Genomic DNA, 15,796 nt, shown 5'->3' with positions numbered 1-15,796 from the left:
GTGAGGCAGAGAAGATATGATTTCTTACAGCTTGGCAAAAGCATTGGATTCAGCTACGGAAGGCTCGACCTACACAACAGATGGCCCAGCTATTCCAGAAGTATTCAAAAAGAGAGCGTCAAACTCGGTTTCCCATGAAGGCTGCACATGAAAAGGTTTTAGGAAAAAGGAAAATCGTAAAGAAAATAATAGAGAGAATTTGTTTTAGACCTGCCGATAGGAAACTTCAGCCATGTCCCCTGGTTCATTGCTTGAACCTAGAGAGCTTAATGGCCGAGCCCAGTTCTTAAGACTGCTTCTTAATTCACGCGGCCGATGAAGGTTATCTACGTTTGACGGCCATTGAGGTGGCCAGGAAATACAAATAACACCCTTCGATGCATAGAATTTTTGGTGAAATAAATAATCGAGCAGCTGGCATTTAATGTTTTTCTCGGTTCAGATTTGTTATAGTAAAGGTAATGAGAGAAAGAGATTAAGCCTTACAAAAGCCGAAGTAACTTCAGGCTCGACAATGGGCCTTTTTCCACAGTTGGCTGCAGGAGGATCAACCTAGTCAGTTGCCTTAACCACAAGTGGAGGATTGTTGGTAGAAAGTTTAGTTGGTCGAGGGCGACTCGTCAGCGGGGTTTCTTTGATGCCGTCGTCCTGAAATAAAAGTGGTTAGCATTCAAAATCTAATTGAAAAAAAAATGACGCCAGCAACGTAATCATACCTCCTCTTCCAGAACGACCACTGGTTTGGGTTTTGGATCCAGAGGGAGATTTTTCTTGGCCAAGGTGGCCACTTCTTCCAAGACATAAGCAACGGCCGGCTTTGTTGCTGCAGGTTCCTTGACCACCGGCTTATTACGGGATGAACCTCAAGTGCTCGACCGGTATGAGGGTTTGATTGCGTGTCCGTTAATGCTTAAGCAACCAGAGCACGAGGAGACTCAGCGGTTGCTTCTGTGGTTTAGCTGGAGATGACATGAATATCCCGTTCCCCTTTTTTCACCAATTGCTTGACACATTTTTTAAGACAGGGAGCATCGCCAGTTGTTTCGGCCTCTGGGCGAGACCATTTGCCCGACAGGGTCGGTGAGGCGGTCGTGGTTTTCTTTAGCGAAGGAGTAAGTTTTTTCTTGGCCACGATCGCAGCTACCACAGGTGTATGAATGCCTGAAAACATTAAAATCAAATCAGAAGGAAGTTTGAACAAACGACCAAAGGAAAATGATTGACAAAGACAAATACCTTGAGTCGTCTCTTTGGATTTTGGGGCAAGGGTTTTCTTTGGGCGGTCGCTGAAAGCTTTTTTGATGAAGTTCTCGACCGATGTGTGAAAGAAGTCCTCAGTGTATGTTTCCCACCAGTCGACGAAGGTGGCAATGCTAAGGGTTTCAGACACATTAGGCCGAAGATGGAATTTTTGGCATCTTTCTTGAAATTCACGAATTGTCTCCCTGCATTCTCTCTAGGAGTGTCATCGACTTAGGATGGAGCGGGAAGTGAGTAGAGGCATCGGGTAATCTTGGAGGTAGCCAAGTTGCTGAGTAGTGAAATTAGGATGGTAGACTTCCTAGCTCGCTCGAACGAGCATCGCAACCGAGGGGAAAGTGGCGTGTTAACACGAACGACCCCTAATTTTGACGAAGATCAACATCTTCAGCTTCACTATATGCTGATGATGGAAGCTTGATGGAAGGGGGATACTCTTGACGACAGCATATTGGAAACTCGTCGTCAGAGAGGTCTTCTAGGCCGAATAAGTATTTGAAAACTTCTTCAGCCCGGTGAAGAGGCACCGGTCGAGACGCTAACTGAAGGCCGAGCGCTTTGGTGGGTTAGAAGCTGGGGATCTTTGGTCGAAGGGTTGCAAAATAAACCTGCAGCCAAAGTTGGAAAACCCAGATATGACTGTTCTGGTGCGGATCGATTTTGTTGATGGTCGTCTTGGCGAAGCAACGCAGGAGATTGGCAAGGATGGCTGGACTAAAGGCCAAGATATGACCGATTGCCAGGGCTTCGACAACCAGCATATTCTCGACCAAGCACTTATTCAATTTGGTATAACAAATAAGTAGAATAAGAAGGCTTCGTGCTCCCCCTTCCAAATGTTTGCTTCTCCTCGACCAGCGAAATGGAGGATGAGAGTGTTATAGTTGAAGAAATTCTTTTGTAGTTTTTGAATCTCTTCTCTTGAGGGTTATTGACCTTTTTTACTCAACGCTTCGACAACACGCTCATCGAATAGAGCTTTGAGGTTGAGGATAGATGGATGCCAGAAAATGCGGCATCAACAGAGAGGTCAGAATGAGAGGTCCCAAGGATAGTTGAGACGTCAAAGATGGTGGGGTCGATAGGGCTAAGGGAATGACCATGGTGTTGGTGGCCGAGCACCAAAAGGTCCATGGTGTTGGCATCTATGTCCATGACGATGTCCACGGTCGAGAGTTTAATGGCATCATAGATGCCAAGAGTCTTCCATTCTTGGCCGAAATTTTTTTCCATCTATTCGAACCAAGCTTCCCAAGCTGTGATGGTTGAGGGCCAGGCTCCTTGGGGCTTGGTCAGGTCCCACTTCGACCAATCGAACCCTTGCAACAAGGGTGTAAGGCAATGATCCTTGAGGAGAGTGATGATGAACAATAGTACGACGTCCTTGAAAAGTGGCCCTAAGATCTTGTAGGAGGCGATCAAATCACCTTCGAAGCGCAGAGTTTTGATGACGCTTCGATCGATGAAGCCTTGGCATTTGTTTCATTCGTCGAAAAGCTTGGAAATGAAGAAAGCCATTGATGAAGAATCGAAGAGTTTCTGGGTTGAGAGTTTTCTTGGTTTTCTGGGAATTCGAGGGCCAAGAGCAAGATGGCTTTAGGAGTGAGTGAAGTGTAGAGTTTGAATGAAGAAGAGATGGGTATTTATAGGGGTTTTGGACTGAAAACCCAACGTTTTAAAGTTTCAAATAAAGGATAAGACTAGTCGGACAATTTAACAATCATTATGGAGATTCGGGAAATCCATATGAAGAGGCCAAGAAATTCACAGATTGAGGCTACATGATGACATGCGACGGCGGATTCAATGATGAGGAGATGTTTGATTATGTGCACGACTCAAACAGACCAGAAAATTCACAGTTCAAGGTTATAATAATAGTTTGTGATAGGGTTTTGAGGTTTGAGAAGACGTTTTAGTGTCAAGGACGAACATGTTAAGCAGGTGCCATGTGGTAGGATGTCTGACAAAATTAAGATCGAGCTCGGCCGTCAAGTTGGCACGCCCCGCACACAACCGAATGACGTAGTTATCTTATTAATTATTCGGTCTGCGCGCTACGTAGACTCGGTAGTTTTTAGGGTCAACAATTGGTTATCCAGCTTTTATATAACTATTAAGTGTTTTGAGTACGTCATTTCTATTTTAAACCAAAATGACATTTAAATTAGGAGTGTGGAATTAGCAAGCTTAAGTATGTTGTCTAGGATTAAAGTTCATGTCATGCTTTTTAGTAATTGCTTACACTTGTGAATAGAGTTGATAGTTCTAGGTCAGCGGAGGGAATGATGGGTATATTAGACAGTTTCAGGTGAAATTCATCTATTGTTGACCTTAAAGAAACTTTTTCTTCGTGCCTTTATACTAGGATGTACTAGAACTATTTAAGACTTGATAATCATATGATTTTCGAATTTCATCTTCTCCATCGGCTCTTTCTTGTACTTTTGTACTGACATGTGCTGATTAATGTCTTCTTCAATATGGGTATGTCTGTCTGCGTGTGTGTGTGTGAGTGAGAGAGGGAGCCATCGTCACAAGAAGAACTTCCTTGTGCTGGATTAGGATTAAAATTGAATATTTATTAATGTTCTAGTTTTGCTGCAAGAATTTGGTTTGTAATATCCATGTTTGTTCATGTTTAATGTTCTAGTTTTGCTGCAAGAATTTATAAAGCTATTGATTAATTATAAAGCTTTTAATGTTTAATTACTCACTTCATTGCTTAGTAATATCCATGTTTGTTCATGTTTAATTACTCACTTCATTGCTTAGTTGTACTAAAATAATGTCTATCCTAGGCATGTTTGTTCATGTTTAATTACTCACTTCATTGCTTAGTAATATCCATTGTTACTGTTAGTAATATCTTACATGTTTAAAAAGTTATTAATTAATTTATACCTATTTTGTTTCGGAAGCAATGGATGCTAGAGATTTAGATTCAATAAACAAAATAAGGAGTCCGTGGAGATTATAATGGAAACAAAACGAGATATTGGAAGCAAAAGTATAGACAATACAAATACGAGTCTTGCAAAGAAAAAGGCTAAAGCAAATCTTTTGGGTATGTAAATATTATGTAATGTTCTAATGTTTTTTTTTTATTTTTTATTATGCTCTTATTTTGGGTATGTAAATATCTACTTAAAAGAAAAATATGTTTTTATGTTTTGGATGTGGCAATATGATATGTATATACTTATTTAGTATTATGTTTTTCTTTTGATTATTTATTGGTTTAAAATATATTTTCTTTAGCGGGTAACGGGTAACGGGTCGGGTCATATTACCTGTTAATATTATCGGGTTGATTTCGGGTGGGGTCATTTACCTGTTTATTTTAACGGGTGTTACACAATACAATCCGTTAAGATATAGTGGTGATATTCCCACCCTGGTGTCTTATTTCCCCACCCATCTTTTTATGAATTTTTTAATTACAAATTTATCCATTTGTAAAATGACTAATAGGGACCTTACTTACTCCTTTTTGCATTAATTTTTTTTTATAAAAATAGAAAAGAAAAGAAAAGTTTAGAAAATTTGTCTCCCATAAACCCTATCTCATCATTTTCATCCCCTTTCATTCAGAGAAAGCAAAATCGTTCAGAGAAAGCAAAAAGAAGGAATTTAGAAGATGACATTCCTATGGAACAAGTAGATGACTATGTTTCCGTGGAACAGGTAAAAGATAATTTTATGTGGACCATCTTGATTTGTCGACATGAATAATTGAAGCATAGCTTTGTGACTTTTTATTTGAATTTGCATTAGGTTAGGGTAGAATTTGTTTCATGTTTTCGTATGAGAATTCCTAGAATTCGTTGGCATTGTTTTAATTAGGTTAGGGAAAATTTTGCAATTGGTTAATTGATATCGAACCTGTTAGCGAGGGCTGGGGAGGTTCCACCAACAGTGTCACAATCTTGCTCTGAATCTGTGCCTTTTAGTAAATTTTCCAATTGGTTAATTGATATCGAACCCGTCAAAGTGCTTCACAGAAACCTGAATAGGTTATGTAATCACCAAGATTATCAGCCTTTAGAAAGGCAAAGGCATCATCCTCTGTCAGCGAAGCTCTTCGTAGTTGGTACTGAATTGTGAAAATTTATCCCATTAGAAACAGAACGGACAACAATGTGACTGAAAAAAGTATACAAGCAATGAACATGTATTGTTGCTGCTGCTGTTGTATCCGAGGTTGTTCCTTTTTGGTCAATTTCGTTTATGGTTTATCACTGGGGTTTTTTGTTTTCTGAGTTAATGGGGAGTAGCTTCATTAAATTTTAGAGAAATTTATCTCTAATTATATATAGGGTTATTTTAGGAATAATAGTGGGTGAGAAAATAACATTTTAATTTTTTAACTTTTTATAATAGGTGTAAGTATAACGTGGGAGAGAAAATAAGATAACAAGGTGAGTTTAACAGCTCTTTTAAGATATTGGGTATTGCACAAAAATGACAAGAATGAAGAAAAAGAATGCACGACATGCCAGGTCTAGTTACAAAGTCGGCTAACGAACGTGCAATGCCACAATGGCCACGTGATTAACATGTGGCGTGATGCAGCTATAAGAGCGAGATGACGCGGCAGACCACCAGCAGCCAAGGCGAGAATCGTAATTGCGGAAATAAACGCGATTATTCCGACTCTTCCTACCATTCCATCAAGCTTCCTTTTTCCTATTCCATTCGAAGAAGAAGACGACGACGACGACGACTAATTCAATTGAATTGATTCAGGTTCGGTGGGCGACCTTCTCACTTGTTCTTCGAGAACCCTATTTTGTTCTCTTCCCGCTACTATAAATTCCCCCAAAATTCAATCCCCAAATTCCAACTTCTTTTCCCCACGCAGAGATTCTCCGATTCTCCCAAATAATTTTCGCATCGGATCAAAACTCTGATCGACTGAATTGATTGAATTGAGATGTTTAACGGAATGAATATGATGGATCCCGAGTTGATGAGGCTCGCTCAGGAGCAGATGAGTCGCATGTCCCCCGCCGAGTTCGCCAGGATCCAACAGCAGGTCCAATTTTAACTTCTTCTTCTTTCTCAATTTCCCAATTTTTAGGGATTTGATTCGATTTGGATTTTTTGATAGATTGTGTTCAGTGTTCCTTTTTGTTTTTTTTGCATAATCGGGTGATTTGATTAAGTACCAATATTGAATTTGGACTCAATGCTTTTATGCATTATGTGATTATTGGGATCATTGGGTCTCTGAAACTTGCGCTATGGACATCGTCTTTGTTACATTGGAGCCGTATGCAGTCAACTGAAATCCAATCCACTAAACAATTTGATATATGGACAGCCTTAATCCTTCGCATCACTCGTATGTCATACACTTCATATGGTATAGTGATGCATTGCTGGTGGGGTTTTACAAATTGGTTGACTATGGAATGTTTACGCTATATAGGAAATTTGGAGGTTTTTCTTTGTCATTAGTTTTGCTGGCACAGCGTTAGCCGATGTTTATTCCCCAGATACCGACACGAGAAAAGAAGTTCCCACAATTTTTTTTCCTTTTATTTCTAAATTTTAGTTGATTTTGGTTAAGTGGTGTAGTTGGTGATGGTGGTGGTTGTTGTTTGACTGGCATTGCAGATGATGGCTAATCCAGAATTGATGAAGATGGCCTCGGAGGGCATGAAGAACATGAGGCCTGAAGACTTGAAACAGGCTGCAGAGCAGTTGAAGCATACACGTCCGGAAGAGATAGCTGAGATTGGTGAGAAGATGGCTAGTGCCTCGCCTGAAGAGATAGCAGCTATGCGTACCCGTGTTGATGCCCAGATCTCTTATGAACTCAAAGGAGCTCAGATGCTGAAGGATCAGGTTGGATACTTAGATGTTATGTGGGACTATAATTCTTAGGATTAGAAGATTTTACACTATATATGTTGAAACTTATTCCGTTTTTTCTATTGTTAATAACACAATCAAATGATTCATGGCTTTGTAGTGTAAGCTGATTCTCCCAGCCTTAAGATTGGTTTTATTTTCTTTAGTGTAGATCTGTTATTTTGGACCCATTTTAGGAAAATCTTGATTTTGATGCACAGTGTACATCCTTCATGAGTCGTGAAAATCAATTTGTATGACATCAAGAAATTGTAATGATACCAGTAGATTTTACACCTGTGCAGTTGTATTATTTAAACTCAAGTTTTAGAGTTGTAACTTTAGCATGTGTAAACAGTTTCCTGATTCTCTGATTGAAATCCATTTCTAGTGGAGATTTTAAGTCATTCCAAGCTTACAAGTGTGGTATGGGCTGGGTTAGGGTTGGGAAAGATAGGCTGATCATTAGGCTCTGGTAAGGTTATTTTTGGAAAGCTAAATATCTGGCTGCTTTTCTGATTTGATAACCTATAGACTTGCTCTTTAATGCATAAGTAATCAGGATAAAGACAAATATTATCGTCTACTGACTCGGTCATTGTTTCTTCATACATTTAAGTATTGTTTTGGTGTCTAATTTCTTTTCTTATATCACATTTGCAGGGAAATGCACTTCACAGCCAGGGCAAGTTCAATGAAGCCATGCAGAAATACTTGCTTGTAAGTGCAATTATAATACCTTTGTTTTCTTTTTTTACCCCTTTACATTGCAGAGTCAGGCCTCCAACTGATCATAAATACTCCTGTGTCTAAAATTATAGGCAAAGAAGAACCTAAGTGGGATTCCATCTTCTAAAGGCAGGTCGCTTCTGATGGCATGCTCACTCAATTTAATGTCTTGTTACTTGAAAACAAGGCAGTATGACGAGTGTATAAAAGAAGGTTCTGAGGTATATGATGAAACATGCTCACAGATACATGTATCTTCATGTTTTTTTCTTGCAAGCTACTGACTTTAATATATTTTAAATGATATATCTTCTTATTTCAGGTTTTGGCATATGACGCAGACAATATTAAGGCTCTTTACCGTAGAGGTCAAGCGTATAAAGAAATAGGTCAATTTGAAGTGAGTATGCTTATATACATATACATATGCATATGATTTGTTCGCAGATAATTCTGAAGCATCTTTTGAAGCATGTTTGGTTTTCATAATTTTGACCTTTGTTTCCTATACCTGATGCTCATTGTTTCATCTCTTAGGGTGCTGTCTCTGATCTGAGCAAGGCACATGAAGTTTCACCTGATGATGAAACTATTTCAGATGTTTTAAGGTGTGGCCCTTTCTTTTGTTCTTTGTTCATATCTGTCTCTGATCTGATCATCCTGTTCTTGTGGCTTCATTGAAATATGCCATATGCATGGCTGCTATATGGTCATAATTAACACAAGTATAGGGGCATTTGAACAGTGATGTATAGCCTTTTTCTTTTCCAATTTTTTCTCAAATGCTGGGATAGAAAATGGAGATTGTTTTGACATTGTAGATGATATATATTGTTATTACAGGGATGCCAAAGAAAATTTGCGTAAAGAGGGTGGTTCGTCTGGACCAAGAAGTATGCTTCTTATTTCCACCTTTAAAATTCTTGATCTAGATGCATGGACCCATATCTTTATAGGTATTGAATATTGATTGTTTGATAGGAGGATTAGTAATTGAAGAACTAACTGAAGAAGTTGAGACTGTGTCATCTGCCAACCATAAAAGGTCTTCTACAGAGTATTCTGCGGCACAACCAAAGGAAACTAGCAATGCTTCTCGGACTCAAAGCGCATCAAACACTGAGTTTCTGTCAACCAATGCAGACCGTTTGCAGGATTTTAAAAGTGACCCAGAAGCTATCAGGTATGTTTTGTTCATAAAAAAGAGTCTTCTGATTTTATGATGCTATTTTAAAATCTTTTTTGTGTTGAAAGCATTTGATATATAAAACTAATCCACTCATGTTGTTTTAGTTTTTATTTTGGAGTTTCATTTTTTGTGCAAGAGGCAGAGGGAATGTATATGGGGGAAAGGAGAAATGGAGAAAGATGGGGGTAGGTAGTAGGAGAAAGGATGGAGGAATATATTAAGGGCGACCCCAAGCCAACAAGGCTCCTCGCTTTGCGAGGGTCTGGGGAATCATCTATCGAACACAATCTTACCCTTGATTTGCAAAGAGGTTGTTTCCACGACTCAAACCCATGGCCTTTCAATCACAAAGGAGTAACTTTGAAAGTGAAGACAATTATTTGCAGTTCATTTTGTGTATCTTTCCATATACACTTCTTTAACATTCCTTCCAACATCCGTCTTCCATGCTTCTTCATTTCTCCTCTCTCCCATAAACTTTCCCTTTATCTATACCACAAGAAATGAAAACTAAAAACTAAACACAAAATGGCTATCAAGCAGGCCCTAAGTTAGCCAATAAATAAATAAATCAAGCATAAGAAGTCTTGTGCGTCACAGTGTGTGGTGTGCGCATCTAGTGGAAGTCAAATGCGACACATTTTCATGTGATTTGCATGCACCAGAGATGTATGTTTGTATACATCCTAAATTTTGAATGTGGCCGTATGTGCTCATGTGCATGTAGGAGGGAGGAGGGTGCCGTGTGTTGCAAATATAGCGTTTAAGAATGTGAAAACAAAACAAATTCGGAAATTGGAAACAAATAACCAAGACAAACCACACCAAGAATTAACATGGTTTGGCTATAATTCCTAATATACTTTGGACAACTCATCATGGGCTGGAAAAATCCAACGGGGTGAAGTTGGGATACATTTGGCTGAACATGGTATTTAAACATTTATTCAGAAGTGTAAAAGCTAAGAAATCATATGGATGTACTTTCACTTGGCATCTGATAAAAGTAGAATCAAACCTTTATAGCAATATGAAGCCCATTCAGTTTCAAAGAGAACTTGGTAAGGTACACAGTTGGGACTCTCTGTGGCATTGTCTCTCCATAGTCCATACTGAAATAATATTCCAAATAGGATGTTCTATATCAGATATCATAATTGTCATAAGTTAAGGTATTTCTTTTTGAATTTTTGAAATTTCCTGCATTCTGCTCCTGAAGCTTCTTATTTGGTTTTATTTTATAAATATTTGATGTTTCTATCTTTTCATTCTGTTGATTTTAATAATATGCATCCTGATGACATTATACTATTATACTTGTTTCTGTGCTTGGATTTCAGATCGTTCCAGAATTTCATTTCAAATGCTGATCCTAACACTCTGGCTGCTTTGAATCCTGGAAACTCCGAAGAGGTTCCTGCTGACATGGTTAAGACTGCCTCAAACATGATCAGCAAAATGTCACCTGAAGAACTTCAAAAAATGCTTGAATTGGCTTCCAGTTCCAATTTCAACAATTTTAATCCTGGATCGGTTCCTCCAAATGTCTCACCAGATATGCTTAAAACTGCATCTGATATGATGAGTAAAATGCCACCGGAGGAGCTACAGAAAATGTTTGGAGTAGCATCTTCTTTGAATGGGAGAGGTTCATCTTCAACACAAGGACCAGTCACTGGTAACAGAAGAAGTTCGTCAGATTATTCAGAAAGCAGTGAGAATTCTGCAGTAAATGCACCTCAGGATATGGGTGAAACTAGCTCTCAAGGAATATTTCCTAATTTTAGGAGTTCTCCTCAGTCGAGCTTCCCTGCCTCTGCTGGTGATTTGCAAGAACAAATGAGGACCCAAATGAAAGATCCTGCAATGCAGCAGGTTCGTTCAAATTCTACATTAAAATACTATTCTTTGCATGTCTATTTCATTGGTTCTCAAAGTGCAAGGTCTGCATGTTCTTTCTAATTATTTTTGTTAAGATTTTAGAAGCGGGAGCATAAGTAGTACTCGGATGTGTGCAAAAGTTGCGCTTAGACAAAAAGTCAGTCATTCATGAGAAAAATATCTGATAAGATACACTCAAGTCATGTCATTGGAGCTCAAAACCATCATAAATTTGGCTATTCATTGTAGAAGAAAATTTTCTGATTGGACTGCTATTGTTCGAACACCTTCCTCATGCAGCAAACCCCTAACTGTCATAGGAATTTACTGGACCTTAAAAGTGAAAAGTAAAGGTTTTTAAGCCCTGAAACATGAGCAGTGTAGCAATGGATGATCAACCATCTTGCGACTAATTTTACACATCGCACCTGTTCTACATGTGATGTTTTGAAAGAAGGATTTCTACCTCAAACTTTTTTAAACAGGCTGGTATATTAGTAGATTCCTTACTGTGCCCATAATGTTGATAGCATAATGACTTGAACCTCAAGCTTTTGATTGATGACGGTTTGTTATATTTTTTGGTAGAGCAATTTTTATCCTGCATGATAATGCGTTCAACTTTTTTATTTTGGTTGTTTTTCTGGCAGATGTTCTCATCAATGATTAAAAATATGAGCCCCGACATGATGGCAAACATGGGCGAGCAGTTTGGTTTCAAGCTTTCTCGGGAAGAAGCTGCAAAAGCTCAGCAAGCAATGTCGTCTTTGTCACCGCAGGACCTGGACAGAATGGTAACTTCCTACTCGATTTAATGACGTTGATTTTCAATGCATTTACTTCAATTTTTGTTAGTATTTGTCATACAAGTGTAAATATCCACCATATCTTAAAACGAACCATTGTTTCAGTCGTGAATTGGTGTGTTGATGAGTGATTTGATATTGAAACATACGATTCCATATCTTTTACCCATTATTCTCCTGCAGCCAAGTGGAGCTGTGATTTAGTGCATTCAGTATGGATTTTGTTTATTGATTATTTTCTTTTGTAACTTCTCGTTGCAGATGAAATGGGCAGATAGGATTCAAAGAGGAGTGGATGGTGCAAAGAAGGTGAAAAATTGGCTACTAGGCAGATCCGGTCTGATTTTGGCAATATGCATGCTAGTTATAGCAGTAGTGCTTCATCGTTTGGGCTACATCGGTGGTTAGAGTGTGTCATTATGCTTGTAAATTACGAAAGATTCATTCGAAGTCTAACGTTGAGCTAAGTTACGGTAGCAACAGGCGAAAGCCGATATCTCTGTGGAACGCATCAAAAGAGGTGCTGTGAAAGGAAGAAAAGGAAAATGTTAGAGAGGGACGGGGTTGTGATTCGATATTGGTTAAAATGATTACCGGGGGTACTCGCTTTTTGTAATGAAGTCAGCGTATGAAGTATTTGGATTCCATCTCTTAACATATTTGATTGATTGTCCTTGTCATATGTTCCGTCATTTATGAAGATTTTTTAACCTTTACAATAGGCTAGCAATAATGTGGATTAAATTTACCTTTGACGAGAGTTGAATCTAAAGACCTTTTATTTACAAGTGAAGAAAAATGCTACAAAATCGTAGTACTAATTGACAATGTTTTGCCACAGTTGAACACTAAATATTTGTTCATGGCTAAAACGTACCCATATTAAAATGGATACAAACCCTGCTCACAATACCAAACTGTTCCCATATTTAAAAGGGTAAATTACACAAAACTATCTCAATTATAGGTCGAGCTACAATCTCATATCTTATGTTTTAAACATTACAATGTTATACCTCGTCTTATGAATTCATTGCAATATCATATCTCTGTTAAATTTTTGTTAAGTTTGTTGTTAAATGATGAAATGGCAAGTGCAAGACCCACATCCTCACTCAGCTAAATAAAAAAATTAATTAAATATTAATAAATATAAGATAAAATCAATTAATTTTTTTTATAAAAAATTGTGGGACCCATCCAATACCACCCATTACCTCACTTAGACCTGATAATTTCTTACACAATCTGTAATATGACACGAAAATAACTAGTTTTGGGTCAACACGATAACTAATCGGGTCGTTATCAGGTCATACGATAAGAACCTGTTAATAACGGATCCTTAACAGGTTTACACTGGGGTGATATGCAGGTAACTCATTTTGATACGTTAAGAAAAAAAAAATTATTTTGATGATTTTAATTTTTTAAACTACTAAAAAGGAAAGAGATCATCTTCGGATCTTTCCCTCCAAAGCCTAGGGATCAAGAGATCCGGGCCTTTAAATTTTGATCTAATGGCTAAAAACAAAGAAGTTAGTATAAAGTTTTAAAACCTATAATAATTTTTGGCTGTTTTAATGGCTCAGATTACTTTATCCCTAGGTTTTGAAGGGAAAATCCAAAGATGATCTCTTTCCCTAAAAAAAACTTAATATGAAATACACTAGCCATAGTTTAAATTTTTTTGGAGTGCTAATAACAATTCTCTCACATCCCGGCCCGGGGCGGACCACTTCCCGGGCACGCTCCACCATCGTAGCACGATATTGTCCGCTTTGGGCCCCGAACACTCCCTCACGGTTTTATTTCTGGGAACTCACACGAGAACTTCCCAGTGGGTCACCCATCATGGGAGTGCTCTCGCGCACTATTCGCTTAACTTCGAAATTCCGATGGAACCCGAAGCCAGTGAGCTCCCAAAATGCCTCGTGCTAGGTAGGGATAGGAATATACATTTAAGGATCACTCCCCTGGGCGATGTGGGATGTCACAATTCCCTATTGTATATTAAATAGGTATTATTGTATTCTTATTTTATACAAATTAAAAAATTAAAAATTTTATTTATTGTTATGGTATACTATAGGCAAAGAGTGAGATTAAAAAAAATTATAAAATACATTAAAAATAAATAAAAAATCACAAAAATATCAAACACATTAAAAAAATTATAACAATTATTTTGCAAGTGCCAAAAATGTGAAGAAAAAAAAACATTCAAATGTTGGTGATCACATCCTCTACGCTTTGAAGATGGGTACGTCGTCGTTTGAATTTTTTAAAACCATACAAACCTTCCAAAATAGTATTTTTAAGGGAGTTCAAAATAAATAAAATTCATAATCATTAATGTACAAGTCTGAAAAATGTGAAATCATATATAAATACTCGTGATTGCATCCTCAAGACGATGGTTACATGGTCGTTTGGATTTTTAAGACCTCCAAATCTCATTAATAGTGTTTTTTTTTATTTGAGTGCAAAACTAATAAAATTAATAATTATTATTGTAGGAGTGAAAAATGTAAAAAAATATATATACAAATCGCTCGTAGTGACAAGTTTTACAACTTTCGTGAAGATGTCAACTCCGAAATCCAACACCATAATCCATAAACCTTAGATTTAAATTTAATTATCGATTGTCGTTTATGCTTTATTATACTAACTGAATTTCATATTTTAGATTTTTTTTAAAGTGATCTTTTAGCTGATGAAAATAAATGAACGGTTTGAATCGTTGATATCACATTCCAATATTTACAGTGAACTGAAATATGAATTGATGTTATATAGTTTATAGATACTTTATAAACTTTGAGCAATATTTTCACTAATGGTGAAACTCTAAACCTAATATCAACGATCTAAACCGTTCACTTCATGCATCCTCTAAAAGATCATGTTTTTAAAAAACAAAATTTGGTGAGAAGAATGGAGCATAAATGTAAAAGATAATCAATAGTTAAATTTAGATATATAATTTACGTTATTATAGTGGCAAATTTCGGAGCTGAGACCTTCACGAAAGTTGTAAAGCTTGTCATTATGAGTGTTTATATTTATTTATTTTTTCACACTTCTACATTGATTAAAAACCTTGCTTAAACAATAGCCATAGGATTTAATCTCATTTATGTGAGATTGAATCTTTACCATTGGATTATGTTTTACTTATATCAAGCCAAAGTTCTAATACCATTCCCTTGGTGATTGATGAAAACTGAGGGGTTTAATTGTCAAAAACGTGCAAGGTTCCTCAACCTTGAAACGCAACTCCCTTCATTTTGCATATCCTTCAGCATTTGGTATTTTGTAGTAATGTGCTAATGTTTTTTCATTAAACTCTTATTTTGGGGTGTGTAATACTTGAATAACAAATGTTTTTTATTTTTATGTTTTGAATATTTATGTGAAATTGTAGTATGCATATACTAATTCAGTATTATGTTTTCCAATTTTTTTGGGTCAAATTATGTTTTTCATTTTCATTATTTATTGATTTAAAATATATTTTCTTTAACTGGTAACAGGTCAGGTCATATTACCTACTAATATTAACAGGTCAATTTCGATTTGGGTCATATTACTAGTTTATTTTTACGGGTTTTACACAACACGGCCAGTTAAGATATTGGGTATGTCATGAAAATTACAAGAATGCCAGGTCTAAGTTGGATGATGTCTTACAATGTATGTCTAGATCTATTAAGGGAAAAAAGTTTCTCCTAGTATTGGATGATGTGTGGACTGAAGACACTAAATAGTGGAACCAATTAAAGTTACCATTAATGCAAAATGGTGCTTAAGGCAGTGGAATATTGGTCACTGCAAGAAAAGAAAAGGTTGCTAGTATGATGAGATCAACCCTTTACACAATCAATCTTGAAGAGTTGAGTCAACAACAATGTTTGTCAATCTTCAAACAAATGGTGTTTCCTAATAGGGAAGTAGATGGGTATGGGGTGTTTGGAGATATTAGTAGGGAAATTGTAAAGATGTGTAAGGGTTTGCTTCTTGTTGCAAACACTTTAGGTAGTCTCATGGGCAATAAGAGAACAATGTA

The 15,796-nt window shown here is 37.2% G+C and overlaps 1 protein-coding gene across 1 annotated transcript; it reads left to right on the top strand.

Moving 5' to 3' along the window:
* Positions 1 to 5,865: 5,865 nt before the first annotated feature.
* LOC103425480 (outer envelope protein 61) lies at positions 5,866 to 12,443 on the top strand. The gene is made up of 11 exons (XM_008363566.3): positions 5,866 to 6,298; positions 6,883 to 7,113; positions 7,783 to 7,839; positions 7,941 to 8,069; positions 8,171 to 8,248; positions 8,386 to 8,456; positions 8,692 to 8,741; positions 8,830 to 9,031; positions 10,378 to 10,912; positions 11,569 to 11,712; positions 11,986 to 12,443. The coding sequence occupies exons 1-11, from the start codon at positions 6,197 to 6,199 to the stop codon at positions 12,130 to 12,132; spliced, it is 1,746 nt and encodes a 581-aa protein (XP_008361788.3). The 5' UTR covers positions 5,866 to 6,196; the 3' UTR covers positions 12,133 to 12,443.
* Positions 12,444 to 15,796: the final 3,353 nt, after the last annotated feature.

This window comes from Malus domestica, chromosome 03 (genome assembly GCF_042453785.1).
Source record: "Malus domestica chromosome 03, GDT2T_hap1".
Lineage (NCBI taxonomy): Eukaryota > Viridiplantae > Streptophyta > Magnoliopsida > Rosales > Rosaceae > Malus > Malus domestica.
The sequence above is the reverse complement of the archived record's forward strand: the minus strand, read 5'-3'. Positions and strand labels throughout refer to the sequence as shown.